Source organism: Homarus americanus, unplaced genomic scaffold (genome assembly GCF_018991925.1).
Source record: "Homarus americanus isolate GMGI-L3 unplaced genomic scaffold, GMGI_Hamer_2.0 scaffold4896, whole genome shotgun sequence".
Lineage (NCBI taxonomy): Eukaryota > Metazoa > Arthropoda > Malacostraca > Decapoda > Nephropidae > Homarus > Homarus americanus.
The window spans coordinates 3041321-3055618 of record NW_024749657.1 but is presented as its reverse complement, the minus strand read 5'-3'; the positions used below and the strand labels follow the sequence as shown (position 1 = coordinate 3055618).

Sequence of the window (14298 nt, the reverse complement as noted above, 5' to 3'; positions counted from 1 at the left end):
TGTTGTTGTTGCTATTCTTGTTATTATTTGTTCCTACCGTTACTGGTGTTAATATTACTGATGACCAAACGAGAGAAAGAGAGAGACAGGGAGATTGGCAAGAGAAGACGACACCAGTGGACCTTGAAGCAACGGATCGACAGCTGCCTTACCCACTCTAAGACACGGGGGGGAGGGGGAGGGGGAGGGGGAGGGGGGGGGGGGGGGGAGGGGGCTTACAGGATCAACACCCCCCCCTTACCCCCCCCCATCCTGCATGACGTCTTGGACACCCACGACAGGATTGACCACTGTGAGGGAAGGGAGGAGGAAGGTGAGGAAGGGATTGGGGGTGTGACGGGTGAAGAGGGAGGTATTTAAGTCCAGGAACACCCCCCGTTTGTTGCTACTCTGTGCTCTCCCTTCGTAAGGTGAATACTTATACTGTATGTGCTCCGTCTATTCTCCCCGTTTCTCCCTCCCGTTTCCTCCAGTCTATTCCCTTCTGATTCTCTCATGTCCTCCCGTCTCACACGTCCATTCCTTTTGCTTTTCTTTATTTATTCCGTCCTCTTCCATCTTTTCCACCTTTCTTCTCCTCTCGTTCCCCCTCTGGTTCCTCCTCGTCCCTTCCTTCCCTCCCAATCCCTTCCTCCCGTCCCTTCTATTTCTTCCTCCCATTTCCTTCCCCATTTCCCTGTGCTGTCCCACCTATTCTTCGCCTGTTCCATTTCCCCTTCACCTGTCCCACCTATTTCATCTGTTCCCATCACCTGTTCTAGTGGACGTGCAAAGAAGACGAAGAAGAAGAAGAAGAAGAAGAAGAAGAAGAAGAAGAAGAAGAAGAAGAAGAAGAAGAAGAAGAAGAAGCTTGAAATTAGTGATAAATGTGGAAATAGAATACATATTACCTGCGTCTGTTTCTGAAGCCCCAAAGTGTTATGTGAAGTCGACGTGAACCTAACGTAACCTAACGTAACCTAACGTAACCTAAACTAACCAATGAACGATAGTGATTTTTGTTGAAGTTTTGAACAAATTTATTCAGTTTTATCTTATTTCTGCCTTTATTGACTTGTCTGGTGGAATTTTATCGTGCGTGAGTGATTTTCTTTAGGGAGACAAGACTTTAACTTTTTCGTAGTGATATTAACTAATTTCTAAGTATAATTCTTCTTTAATTATCGATGATTTTATTTCCCGCCAATAATAAAAAAAAATTTAATACATGGTAACTTTAGTGTTTACGTCGGTTAAAGTCCTGTTGTTATAGGTGAGTAGTGAACATATCTGAGCCTTGAACCTTAATAGCAAACAGGTGATACTCCAGTAAATCGTATGTTCAAAATACAAACACACATTAACAAACAATAAGGCAAACCAATCACAAAAAAGTATCTTATGTTGATTTAAATAGCAAACAACAGCTGATCACCTAACTCACATTCTCATTGGTTAATCTTAGAAGTAAAAAATCGTATTGGCAACTCAAGAGGTAAACAAGAGTATTGCCATATCAAGTTCATAGATTTAATGTTAGGAAGTGACGTCACCTGGACATTATGTAAACACAGGGAAAACTACGAGTACTTTTTAACCTCTGTTTATATTTACAAACAAAATTCAACCCTTGAGTTGTTTGTTTTTGTTATTGTTGTTATTGTTGTAGTTGTTTTTGTTGTCTGTGGTGGTGGTGTTATTGTTGTATTTCTTGTTGTTGTTTTTGTATTTGTTGCTTCTGTAGTTGTTATTGTAGCTGTTGTTATTGTTGTTGTTAATATTTATTGTTATCTTTGTTTATAGTTCTTGTTGCTTCTCTTGTTATTTTTCGTTATTTTTTGTTCTTGTGAAAAATTATTGGTTCTTCTTGTTCTTACTTATTATTATTATTGTTTTTTTTTTTGGTTGTGGCTCCTGTCTTACTTAGGACGGTATAATGACAATATTCTAATGTCTGATAATGTACTAATAATATGAAGAAAAGGAATAATAATAATAATCCAGGTATGAAATAACAACACACAAATAACATCATTCTTCAGGTGTTAATTAGTATATGTTAGTATAGTCACCACACGTTAACCCAAACATCCAGGGCTTAGCTTATTATCTGGACACATAATTTCCTTAACACTTTGTACACATCTGACCTCATGGATGATAGAGGTACTTGTGGGGTGGTGTAGGAGAGGGAGGGTGTAGTGGTTTAAAATATATATTACTTAGATATTAATAATACCAAATCCTTCTACAGAATCCTTCCTGGTATCCTGCAGCGCTTCCACCAGGTCCTCCTTCTCCATCATGTACCGCGCCGCAACAGTCATCCTCGTCATGGCCTTGGCAACATTGACTCTCGCCAAGTTCGCCTGGGAGTTGCCCATCGACTATGAGTTGTCGCTCAGCTCGCCCCTCGACACCTCCTTCACCTGTGAGGGCCGCTCCTACGGTTACTACGCCGACGTCGACAACAACTGTGAAATTTTCCACGTGTGTCTCCCCGTCGCCGATGCCAGTGGGACGGTGGTTATCACACTGCAGTACACCTTCACCTGTGGCAACCAGACCATCCTCAGCCAGGATACCGCCACCTGTAAATTCAGAGAAGACGCTTTCCCCTGCGACCAGGCACCGACGCTGTACGACGTCGTGAACGAGGAGTTTGGCAGGATCCCGGAGCCTCTGGAGTAAACCCTTCATGATGCGAGTCCGATGATGTCTCACCTCACTCACTCGTACGATACGCTAACCTTGTCTTGACCCTGGACAGCTGAAGTTACTACCATACCCTGGTTGACCTAGGATGACCCAGACCACAGCAGTTGACCTGTCTGCCCCCCTTCCCTAACTGTACACAAAATAAAGAAATTCTCAAGCCATACCTTCTTACTTATTTTGTGATTTATCTAATTGTCTGTTTATTGTTTGTCTTGTGTTTGTTTTCAACCTTTTACCTATTGATAGTTTACCTGTCAGCCCAGCGTGTCAGTCATGTAGACCTGACGTCACATTAACACTGGTTAGGTTAGGTTAGGTTAGGTGAAGCTTTAAAGAGTAAAACAATAAACCTACGAACTTAAAGATGTCACCTGGGTGTTCCTCTCGTATCATCTTAACTAAACGAGGTAGTATGGTCAAACAGCCTCGTTGGGTAGTTAGTGCTAGACGGTCACCTATGATTGGTCCAGGGACAGGCTAGTGTCAACAACTGCCCGTCACCGTCACACTCAGTTTTATTTGGACTTGTGAGGCGGGAGGATGGTTATGACGCCCTAGGCTTCAGGTTGGACTTGTTTCGGTCTTGTGATTGTCGACGGAGATAACACCCAACGCCTCAGAATGGACGTAAGTTGGACTTGTATGTAGTATCGGTTTTGACTTGAGAGATGCGGTACATTCATGGCGTGAAGGCAGATTTGATTTGAACTTACGTGAAAGAAAATCCGTCGATCGGACTTGTATAGGAGACAAAAACTGGTCGGGCCTACTTATAGCGGAATTCCACGTATAATCCGAAAATATGCCTAATATTTTACTTAACTTAACCCAACTTAGCCTAGCCAAAAAATATTATAGCAATCTTCATTTCAAAACTTTAAAAACATCCTGTGATCAGCTTCCTCTCACGAAAACAAACATGGCGGATTTGCCTCTACGTCATCTAGGTAGAATCTGGGCGAAAAAACAAACAAAGTGATTTTACTCAAAACTTATTCCTAGTGAACTTTTATTTAAGTTTTCGAAAGGTAAGAAAGTATTTATATTTTTGCTGATATGTCATAGTTTAGGAGAGTAGGTAATTTGGACATTAAATTTATGTCTCTCTTGGGTTATTTTTCGTCAACTTGACTTAATTTGTCATTGTTTCTGTATTAATCTCAATGTTCCAATGCCGGAATTGCACAGCAGTCAAAATATTTCGTTGTAGTTCGCAGTCATGTAGGGTTGCTGTTTATTCTTTAGTTTACCATAAAAATACAATTTTTTGTTAATAATAATTACAGAAAAAGATTTATACAGGGGCAACTATTTATAAACCTCTCCACTGAATGTTGTCGATGATTCTTTACAAACCCAAATAGACTTATCATTATGTGCATCTTTATATTCTTCAAGTTTAGATGTTTCACAAATTATTAGGTTAATATTGACGACATAACCGCAGCCGCGTAATTTATTAATCGCTGAGTTCGGGTATGATATCCATTTGGTAGCCCGCACTAGCTGCACAACTTCGTTCTTCGCGGCTATAAAACGGTAGTGCGGCCCGACCCAGCCCGACCCAGCCTGAGTTTGTCCACTGAATGTTTGTTTACGAGCCGCTTGGTCCAAACGACTTCTCTCACCACCACAAAATATTTTGTTTTCTCACCATATCAAAGTAAGTTCTTTCTGTTTAATATGCCGGTGGGTTGTGTGAGGTCAATAGGTTAAGTTGATGCAGGCTTCTAACAACGCTTCAGCTGCATGTGTTTCTCATTACCTAAGGTTAGGTTAGATTGAACTTAGAAATAAACCCACTTTAACACATTTGCCCAAACTACGACATTGTCCACTGTGTTTTGATAATAAGTAAATTCCTCATACAAGTTCATAACTGACAATACATACATACATACATACATACATACATACATACATACATACATACATACATACATAGTGGAACAATAAAACAAGCACTTGAATCATTTTGTTATTATTTTTGTTGTTGTTTATTGTTGTTGCTAAGAGGTGAAGCAAGAACACAAAAAAGTTATAATACTGTATAATCTACCCAACATGATGCTGTGTGTGTGTGTGTGTGTGTGTAGTAGTAGTAGTAGTAGTAGTAACAGTAGTGTGTGTGTGTTACTCCCTCCCAGATGGTGTTAGGAGGAACTCACGTGGTGTAGTAATTCCCTCACAGATGATGTTATGAGGGACCTCACGTGGTGTAGTAATTCCCTCACAGATGGTGTTATAAGGGACCTCACGTGGTGTAGTAATTACCTCACAGATGGTGTTATGAGGGACCTCACGTGGTGTAGTAATTACCTCACAGATGGTGTTATGAGGGACCTCACGTGGTGTAGTAATTACCTCACAGATGGTGTTATGAGGGACCTCACGCGGTGTAGTAATTCCCTCACAGATGGTGTGATGAGGGACTTGACGTGGTGTACTAATTCCCTCACAGATGGTGTTATGAGGGACCTCACGTGGTGTAGTAATTCCCTCACAGATGGTGTTATGAGGGGCCTCACGTGGTGTAGTAATTCACAGATGGTGTTATGAGGGGCCGTGGTGTAGTAATTCCCTCACAGATGGTGTTATATGAGTGAGGTTTGGTCCCAGGCCTTCCTATCGTAGACGGATTAACACATCGCTGGTTGTTGTTGTTGGGTCTCACGGGCCGTTATCACTGGGTACCTGGGACCTCACTGTGTGAAGGTTAACTTGGGTACGACTGTTACTGTTGAGTTGTTCTCACTGACTTAAGCACTGTTCACCACTGTTCACCTCTGTTTAACACTGGTTCCATTCCTTTCCTAAATGAAATTGTAACTTCTGGCGAGAACTTGTTGATATTCCGGTGGGGAGGAGGGGTTCAGGGGAGGGGGTTGGTATGGGCCAACTTAACAGTTGACCTGGCTGCTCCGAGAGGAGCGCCAGGTACGTCTTGACCCTTCGGTGGTCAAGGATGTGGTGTGTGTGTGTGTGTGTAGTAGTAGTAGTAGTAGTAGTGTGTGTGTGTAGTAGTAGTAGTAGTAGTAGTAGTAGTAGTGTGTGTGTGCGTCAAGGGGGTTTCCAGGGTTCAGGGTTAACATGGGAGGGTGGGAGGGGTCGAGCCTGGTCATAATAAGTCACCACTCTGTCTCCTGTACGGGCGCGAGAGGTCAGGTCACGGGTGTGGTGTGGGTGAGAAGCATGCCAGTCTGCGTAGGCTCGTCTGCTCTCTGCTGCCCTTGTCTGTCGAGATTTCTTTGCCTCTGCTGCTGCCATGTGGTGTCTGTAGGGTAAATAGAGAGGGGGAGAGATAAGTAATAAATAGAGAGGAAGCACAGGAATGATAATTGGGGAGAGGGAAGACCTGAGCTAACTACATCCACAACCTGAGCTACCAACAACTACAACAACCTGAGCTACCAACAACTACAACACTAATAACAAGGTCTTCTTACACTCGACCACAAAATATATCATAAAATTCCTCGGCTGAGTCAATGTACTGTTTGCTATTATAACTTTGTACACCCTTATGGACTTAATGAACTAATGTGAGCTTTTATGGCGGTTTGGCTGAATGGGTTTGTCAGTATTATTCATCTCTCTCTCTCTCTCTCTCTCTCTCTCTCTCTTACTGCCAATCTTATTACTAATCAATTTACCTCTTCCTCTCTCTCTCCCGCTCTTCATTCTTTCTTTCCAGCCACTCTTCCGTTTTTTCTTTCACCTTCTTCTTCTTCTTCTCTTCCTCTTTTTTTGCCTTTCTCTCCTCCTCTTCTTTTAGCTGTGCTCTTTCTCTCTCTTCCCTTTCCTTTTCCCTTCGTTGGTTTCTTGCCTCAAGTTTCTTTTGCTGCAACCACTTCGCTATCTTTTGTTCTCTAATTTCTTTTATTTTTGCGTATTTTTGGATATAATGAGCTTGAATGTCCTTTTCACTCTGTTCCTTAGAATTGCTGGAAGTTGCATCTTCGTCGCCTTTTCGAGAATTTGTCCATTTTTCTTCAGGTTTATCCAAATCTTTACGCGTATCTGATTTGGAGTAGTCATCCATAGTTTGTGATTTTGTTTTCTTTGATACCGGTGATTCAGTTCTAGGGGTAACATTACTATTCTGCTCACTCGAATAATTACAAGATGTTTTAGATTTGGATGTTGATGATTCCTTTTCGGAGTCACTTTTTGTCCCTTCATTGTCCGAACATTGTCTTCGGTTACTTGAAGAAGATTCTGGGGATGTTTCGTCACGTTTGGAATCACTTGTCTTCTCTTCATCTTCATAGGATTCTGAGTATTCTGCTTCTTGCTTCTCAGGTTGTGGGTCTTTATTGTCGTCTTTTAGCGCAAGTTTCTTCGTTTGGTTCACAATATCAGAATATTCCTTCGAGGTTGACTTTTTCGAGTAGTTTCCCTTTTCCAGGAAAGACTTGAACTCTGCTGGGGTCTTGTCGTCAGTGCCGTAGTCGTCATCAAAAAAATCGTCGATCATTCTTCTTGTCAACACTAAATACTAAAATATATTCCACTCCTGTCTCCATTCACTATGAAATTCGAACAAAATTCAACTTCACTACAATAAACAGCTATCACCGCATTTTTCTGAGACGATATAGATCCAAAATTACTAAGTGTATATGAGTTTGTGCCGGAACACTAGTGGGTGAGTGGCCGACCATCATCCACTTAGCAGAGGTACTCTGAGGGGAGGGTCGAGCCGTAGCGGGAATGTCAACCATAGTTCCTCGCCCCGCCAACAGATGTCGTCCCATCACTACATAAACCTCGCCAAAAGAACTACAAATCCCCTGTAAACTTGTGTGTACATATCATGGTGTATATCTCATAAACCATCGATTACCATTACTCCGCTCGTCAGAATAACATATAAAACAAATTCTAGATCAGAAATTATCGGCATTGTGGACTCACTTGGCAACCTGTGGCGACAAATGACGATCGATAAGCGCCTCGGAGCAACAAGTGGTACTGTAACTCTTTGAAAATTGCATCGAGTGCCACTTATTCTCTCCCTCCGGTGCTTAAACTTCAAGGGAGCGTTATTTCACCTACGTTCACTTTTAGACTGTAATACTCTTCATTTCAATTTACATATATCGTTCAGTTTTTCACATTTACGTAATATTATGATAAGTTGTGTGACCAGGTATGTAGTGAGGCTTATTTAATTGTTTTGGTTCCGTGTTACTGGAAATTGATCGGTCACTCAGGATGGTCGATATTGGCGATAGAGTTATAGTGATGGCAGGTCGATAACACAGCTCCCTCGGGACACGACCTGTAGTGTGTGTGTGTGTTAGTGTGTTTCTGTACTTGGATCAGTTTGTATCAAGGCAGCTGTTTGGTTGGCGAACGGACACGGGAAAAGTCACTATCGTTCTTTAGTATTTGCTCTATCGTTTATATATTCTGATGTTTTAATAAATAATAACCTCTATGTGTTGATCTCTAATAATTTCCGCACTTGGGGAAGTAAAAATTAACATGTGAAACACTCTGGTAGTATAAATATCTTAATGAGAAGAAGAAAATACGTACATATATTCAGCTACATTTGCCTATCGCGCTGCGTGACGTCACATGGCGAGGGAGCGATTAGTCACAGTATTTGTTCATCGTGTTTGTGTTCTCTTTATAATATTCAGTGGAACCTCTATTTAACGGGCTATATGGAGAGGAAAGTCCGTTATATCAAGAGTCCGTGAGATATAAAACACCTATTTAACTGATTACATGGAGAGAGGAGCCCGTTATTAGGAGGTTACATCGTTATACATTACGATATATGTCTAGGGAAATTGTCTGCCACTTTTCACTTACTATGATGATTCATTATAGAAAACATTCCAATAAGGACACTAACTATGTTAATTTATGCTCACTTCTCTATCATCTCTACACAAGTTATTAAGACTTATATCAAAGCAGTTTTAGATTTAAGAAGTTTAAGTATTATTATAATAAATTTATAAATGAACTGACTGTTGATAATTATGCCCAAAATATTATCGTTAACTTGTAAGATTGTTTTACTTAATAATGTCTATCTATCTATCTCGGGCTATTTCCGGGGGTTTATTTCTAAATCTGTCCATTGTTTGCCCAGTCGTCTTATCAGGTACCTACTCGAAGCAAGGCTATATGTTGACACACACACACACACGCGCACACTAGCATCCATTTTTACATATAAAGAGCAGAGTGTTGTTGTTGTTGTTGTTGATGTTGTTGTTTCCTTTCGATATGCTCGGCTACATACTACAGGTGGAATGCTATGAACTTGGCTTCAATGGTTGGCTTCAATGGTTAACTTCAGTGGTTGACTTCAGATGCTGGCTTCAGTTAACTATAATTGTTAGCTTCAGTGGTCGACTTCAGTGATTGGCTTCAATTGTTGGCTTCAGTTCCTGGCTTCAGTTAACTTCAATGATTAGTTTCAGTGGTGGACTTCTGTGGTTGGTTTCAGTAATTGACTTCAGTGGTTGGCTTCGGTAGTTGACTTCAATAATTGGCTTTAATGGATGGATTCAGTGTATGTGGTGTAGATGATAGTGTAGTAGAGTTAGTGGCCCCATATGTCAAGGTTTGTTTACAGCTCTGTGTCTCATCAATCTTATCTCTTTATCTCTCCTTGTCTCTCCTTATCTCTCCTTGTCTCTCCTTATCTTCTATTATCTCGAAGCAGACAAAAACAAGAGAACATGAGTGTTTAGGTGTAGAGGTCAGAGTATACGTAACATTATATACTCCGGGTGTATAAGGAAGCTTGATTTAAATTATTTATCTAACGTTTGATTATGTGGCCGAATATATGTAGTTATCATTATTATTGTTACTATTTTTATTATTTTATGTGTGTTGCAAAAAGTATTCTCATAAATTTATTGTATTTCTCTTTATTTTATCATAATTTATCTCATTTTGTGCTGATAAATATCACTTAAATGACTGGTATTCCTTTTAGTATAGTTTAACAATGCAGAAATTGAAATCTTCGACCATTTACGTTCATAGTTATGTTTAGTTAAGTTACCCATCGAAAATTGCATTACAGAAAATAGATCCCTTTTGTGTGTTAGCAATTTAGAGAAAATGAGGATTTAATGGATAACTTGAATAAATTTCTTTACCATGTTTTTACTTTATTTACCTACCTTATTCGCCAGTAATCTGTATAGGATCCGTCCATTGTTCTGAATAGTCTTGTGTAGGATTATTTTGAAGCCAAGTACTATTCATGATTCCACAGCTTGGCCTGGGAGACCGTTCCATAGGTCAGCCAGCCTCTGTGTGACGAAGTATTTCCTGGTGCGCGTTCTGTATAACTTGGCGAGCTTGTAGTCAGTATGCCCTCTCGTGTTGGTGGTGCGTAACATCACAAAGAAATGGTCCTGGTTCACGTTTTCTATCAATTTCAGGATAATATAGTGAAGTTTATGGTAATATTTGAGGAAAGATTTCATTAGTATAAATATCTTTAAACTATGCTAATCCCGGGCATTATGAATCTTGATTATAGAGACAGATTAAAGCATCTGAATTTGCACTCCCTTGAGAGAAGTAGAGTGAGGGGCGATATAACCACGGTGTATAAATGTAAGTAATAGATGATAGATATAACAAAAGTACTAAAACTATCTAACCGTGTTTACTCTTGTGGGACAAATTACTATACGCGATGTGGGTTGGGTGTAAAGGTAGCTGCCTAGTATGAACCAAAACTATAATCTTCTAGATATTCCTATGATACTGGTGGTGGTGGTGGTGAAGAGACACAGTGAACGTCTACCAGTCTCAAGACCTGACTGAATTACTCACAATAGGCAAACTGTACAACAAGCTTTGCCAATAAATTTGTTGAACTAAAAACTAAAACTTTATGGGTGGTGTTGGTACGTGTTATATTGATGAGATCTCATGAAGATTAGGCCCCCAGCTTATTTCACCGTGAAATTAACCACCTTAGTTATTTTAACCTAAATTGACCTAATTAATTTAACTTAACCTAGCTGATATTCTTGGCAGATCTTTAACTATTATTATTATTACTATTATTATTATTATTATTATTATTATAGACAGAAAACATTTGTTAGCCATGATAGAGACAGACAGACAGACAGGTGTAGAAAACTCTCACATACCTGCAGATACACATGTACGGGAGCACACGCACACACCCCCTCCACGCTAGGCTGATCTACAAGAACCACCCCATCGCGACTCATTTTAGACTCAAGGCAGGGGCTGAAGAACCCCTGACCTGTCCAGCACCAGCACATAGCGTGAGATCCCGTGGACTGTGGTAGGGGGAGGCTAGGCGGTGGGGTGGGCTGGGGAGGCCAAGGGGGAGGAGGCTGGGGTGGGGCGTAAGAAGGCGGGGGAAGCGGGGGCTGGGCGGGGAGGAGGCTGGGCGGGAGGGCTGGGGGCTGGGTGGGGAGGTGGCTGGGTGGTGATGGGGGGGCTAGTGTGTGGGAAGGAGAGGAAGGGGTAGGGGTGAGTAGCCTATCACCCCTTCCCATTAATTGAGTTTTAGGGGAGGGGATAGGGGTAATGGATGGGATGGAAAGAGAGGGAAGACCTCATATCCTCTTCCCCTGGTAGGATAAGGGGAGGGAGAGGGTTATGAGGGAAGGGGAGGGAGAGGGGGTGTAACCTAGGGAACCCTTATGGTGGTGTAACATGTTGAGTCGGAAGGGAAGGAGGGAGGGAAGAGGGAGAATTGCTCTCTTCAACCAACCACTCCCTCCCTCCCTCCGCCCCTCCCTTCTACCCTCCCCCCTCCCCCTCCCTCCCTCCCTCCTAGCCTCCTATTCTCTCTCCCCGCCCCTCCCTTTCCTCATGACGGCTCCCTGCTGAGAAATACTTGACATACCACACAATAAATCATGTTACCGTGTATGGTGAGTCGGCCACACCAGACGAAGCAGCATCACCTCTCTCATCCTCTTTACCCTGTTGGTCAGTGCTACTGTTTCCTTAATATATTAGTTTATACTTAACCCGAGGATGGGAGTCTTGAGGGTGAGTGGGAGGTGAAGGGGAGCAAAAATGGGAAGAAAACCTGACATCTCCGTAGCGGTTTCAACCTCTGATGTTTGTGGGAAAAAATCATGGCTTTTAGTTGGTCCCTCGACGATGTTCATTCAAACTACGACGTCGCTTTTCACTCGTCTACAGTCATCGTCATACTTGTTCTTCCTCTTCTATCCTCTGTCGTAATATTATAGAACACGTCTATGGCAATGTATACGAAGCTGGTGAGACTGGGAAGCCACACCGTGTCAGTGAAAATCCACTGTGGGTTGACTTTCGCCGCCTTCTGACAGCATCTTGAGCGGGTTCCAGACCGACTGAGAGAGAGTTGCCAGTGACGAATATACCGAATTTATTCCGTTCTCCTTGACCTTCGTAAGGCTGTTACCGATGAATGAAATAAAACCAACACTTCGGACACTAAGTCGTCGCTTTCCCACCTCGAGAAAGTGGGATCCAGATGGCCTAAAAAATCGATAGCATCGGATTTGTGTTGTGTAGGAAGTAAGAGGAGTGTGGCGGGGCCGGCCGTCGCTGACTAGCCGACCCCACACTTCGGGACACCACTGATCAACTTGGACAGTGAGCGCACCCACACCCCGTTAGCCCGGCCCTCCTACCTTTAATGTACCACCCCGTCGTTTCTACCCGTTGTTTCCACCCCTAGTGTTCATTTTAAGCTCCCCACCCCCGGGAATTTAAGGTTTTTAGGGCCTGAAGGGCGCTTAAGAGGTGTGAACTGCCTGGGAGGAAACGGAGAGAGAGCTGGTGCTGGTTCATAGCAGCGGTGTCAATCACAAGGACTGGTGGCTGCTGCTGTTGGCTCACCCTAGGGTCACTGCGCACCACAACCACCCTTGTCAGTATCACCACCACCACCCTACACACCCTAGTCACTCACACCACCACACCTCTCCTTAGTGACTACACCTGTGCCTTGATCACACCTGTCCTTAGTCTGTACACCTGTGTCTTAATTACTTCTATATCTGTCCTCCTTGGCTCACTTAGATTCCATTGCTTTCATTGAACTTATTAATTAGCTTCTTCCGATTGGCCGGTCTCTGATTGACTGGCCTCTGAATGGCTGTCTCCTGATTGGTTGGCTTCTGATTGGCTGTCCTATGAATAGTTGGCTTCTGATTGGTTGTCCTCTGATAGGTTGGCCATTTTGATTGGTTTTAGAAGTAAAAATGAATAATAATAACAATAATACAATGTAATATACTCAAGGGAGATAGAAGGAGAGGGAGGGAAGGAGGAGGGAGGAGAAGTTTTGTAGGAAGAGTGGGAGGAGGTGGAGGGGAGAGGGTAAATGAGTGTGCTTGTGAGGGAGAAAGAGACAAAGAGTGTGTGTTGGAGGGAGGGGGGAGGAGGTATGTGTTGATTAGATAAGTAAGTAGGAGATGGGGGGAGAGGAGGGGGGTGTAGACGAAGGGAAGGTCTGAAAACGAGGGGTGTAGACGTGAAGGAAGGTCTTAGGTAACGTGAGAGAAATGAGGGCGTGTAGATTGTGTGAAGGGAAGGTCTTTAGGCAACGGGAGGGGGTGGTAGGATGAAGGAAGGTCTTAGGAAAATGGGAGAGGACTGAGAGGGGGTAGATGAAGGAAGGTCTAGGTACGTGAGAGGGGGGTGTAGACGTGAAGGGAAGGCCTTAGGTAACGTGGAGAGGCTGAGGGGTAGACGTGAAGGAAGGTCTAGGTACGGGAGGGGCTGAGGGGTGGACGTGAAGGGAAGGTCTTAGGTAACGTGAGAGGGACTGAGGGGGGGGGGTGAAGGAAGGGGTGATTAGGAAGATCATCACACAGGTAAAATATATGACTCACCTGAACATCAATATTATATAAACAATACAGGTGTTTCTTTCCTCTCCTTTGTGTTGTGTTGTGTTGTGTTGTGTTGCGTTGTCTACGTATGTAAGTGTGTGTGTGTGTGTGTGTGTGTGTGTGAATGTATGTCAACGCCTTACACATGACAAGTCACCGCACACATGACAATTACCCTTGATATGACAATTCCCAGGGTGTCATGCGTGGTCTGACACATGACAAAGCCTGCCACACCATGACTTAGAAAGTATTTAATAGTGTGGTATTAGGGTCACCTGTATGTATGTATGGTATGTATGTATGTTATGGTATGTATGTATGTATGTATGTTATGGTATGTATGTATGTATGTATGGTAAGTATGTATGTATGTATGGTATGTATGTATGTATGTAGGTATGTATGTATGTATGTATGTATGAATGAATTAGCGTGTGGAAAAATGTAATCTCACCTACACCTCACCTCACCTACACCTCACCTCACCTACACCTAACCTCACCTCACTTCACCTCACCTACACCTCACCTAAACCTAATCTAACCTAACCTCACATACACCTACCTCTCACCTCACCTCACCTCACCTCGTCAGCTGAGACAGACACATTTCACCTTTAAACACCAATAATCCAGGTACAAGGCATTAAAGATATACTGTAAACATCTTAAAGATATGGGTCCTTAGTTTATCTCTATTCTGTCTCTTGTCTCTTAACTGGGAGATAACG

The 14298-nt window shown here is 42.5% G+C and overlaps 2 protein-coding genes across 2 annotated transcripts; one reads left to right on the top strand and one right to left on the bottom strand.

Annotated features, from left to right (window-relative positions):
* Nucleotides 1-296: 296 nt before the first annotated feature.
* On the top strand, nt 297-2858 carry LOC121853603 (U-scoloptoxin(01)-Cw1a-like). The gene is made up of 2 exons (XM_042347856.1): nt 297-313; nt 2234-2858. Exon 2 carries the CDS (start codon nt 2284-2286, stop codon nt 2668-2670), a length of 387 nt encoding a protein of 128 aa, XP_042203790.1. The 5' UTR covers nt 297-313; nt 2234-2283; the 3' UTR covers nt 2671-2858.
* A 3666-nt stretch (nt 2859-6524) lies between these two features.
* On the bottom strand, nt 6525-7174 carry LOC121853475 (serine-rich 25 kDa antigen protein-like). Its single transcript, XM_042347617.1, has 2 exons — nt 6625-7174; nt 6525-6538 (listed from the first exon to the last, which is right to left on the bottom strand). Exons 1-2 carry the CDS (start codon nt 7172-7174, stop codon nt 6525-6527), a joined length of 564 nt encoding a protein of 187 aa, XP_042203551.1.
* Nucleotides 7175-14298: the final 7124 nt, after the last annotated feature.

Coding starts and splice junctions, on each gene's coding strand:
- LOC121853475 (XM_042347617.1), bottom strand. CDS start 7,174: ATGATCGACGATTTTTTTGATGACGACTACGGCACTGACGACAAGACC.
- LOC121853603 (XM_042347856.1), top strand. CDS start 2,284: ATGTACCGCGCCGCAACAGTCATCCTCGTCATGGCCTTGGCAACATTG.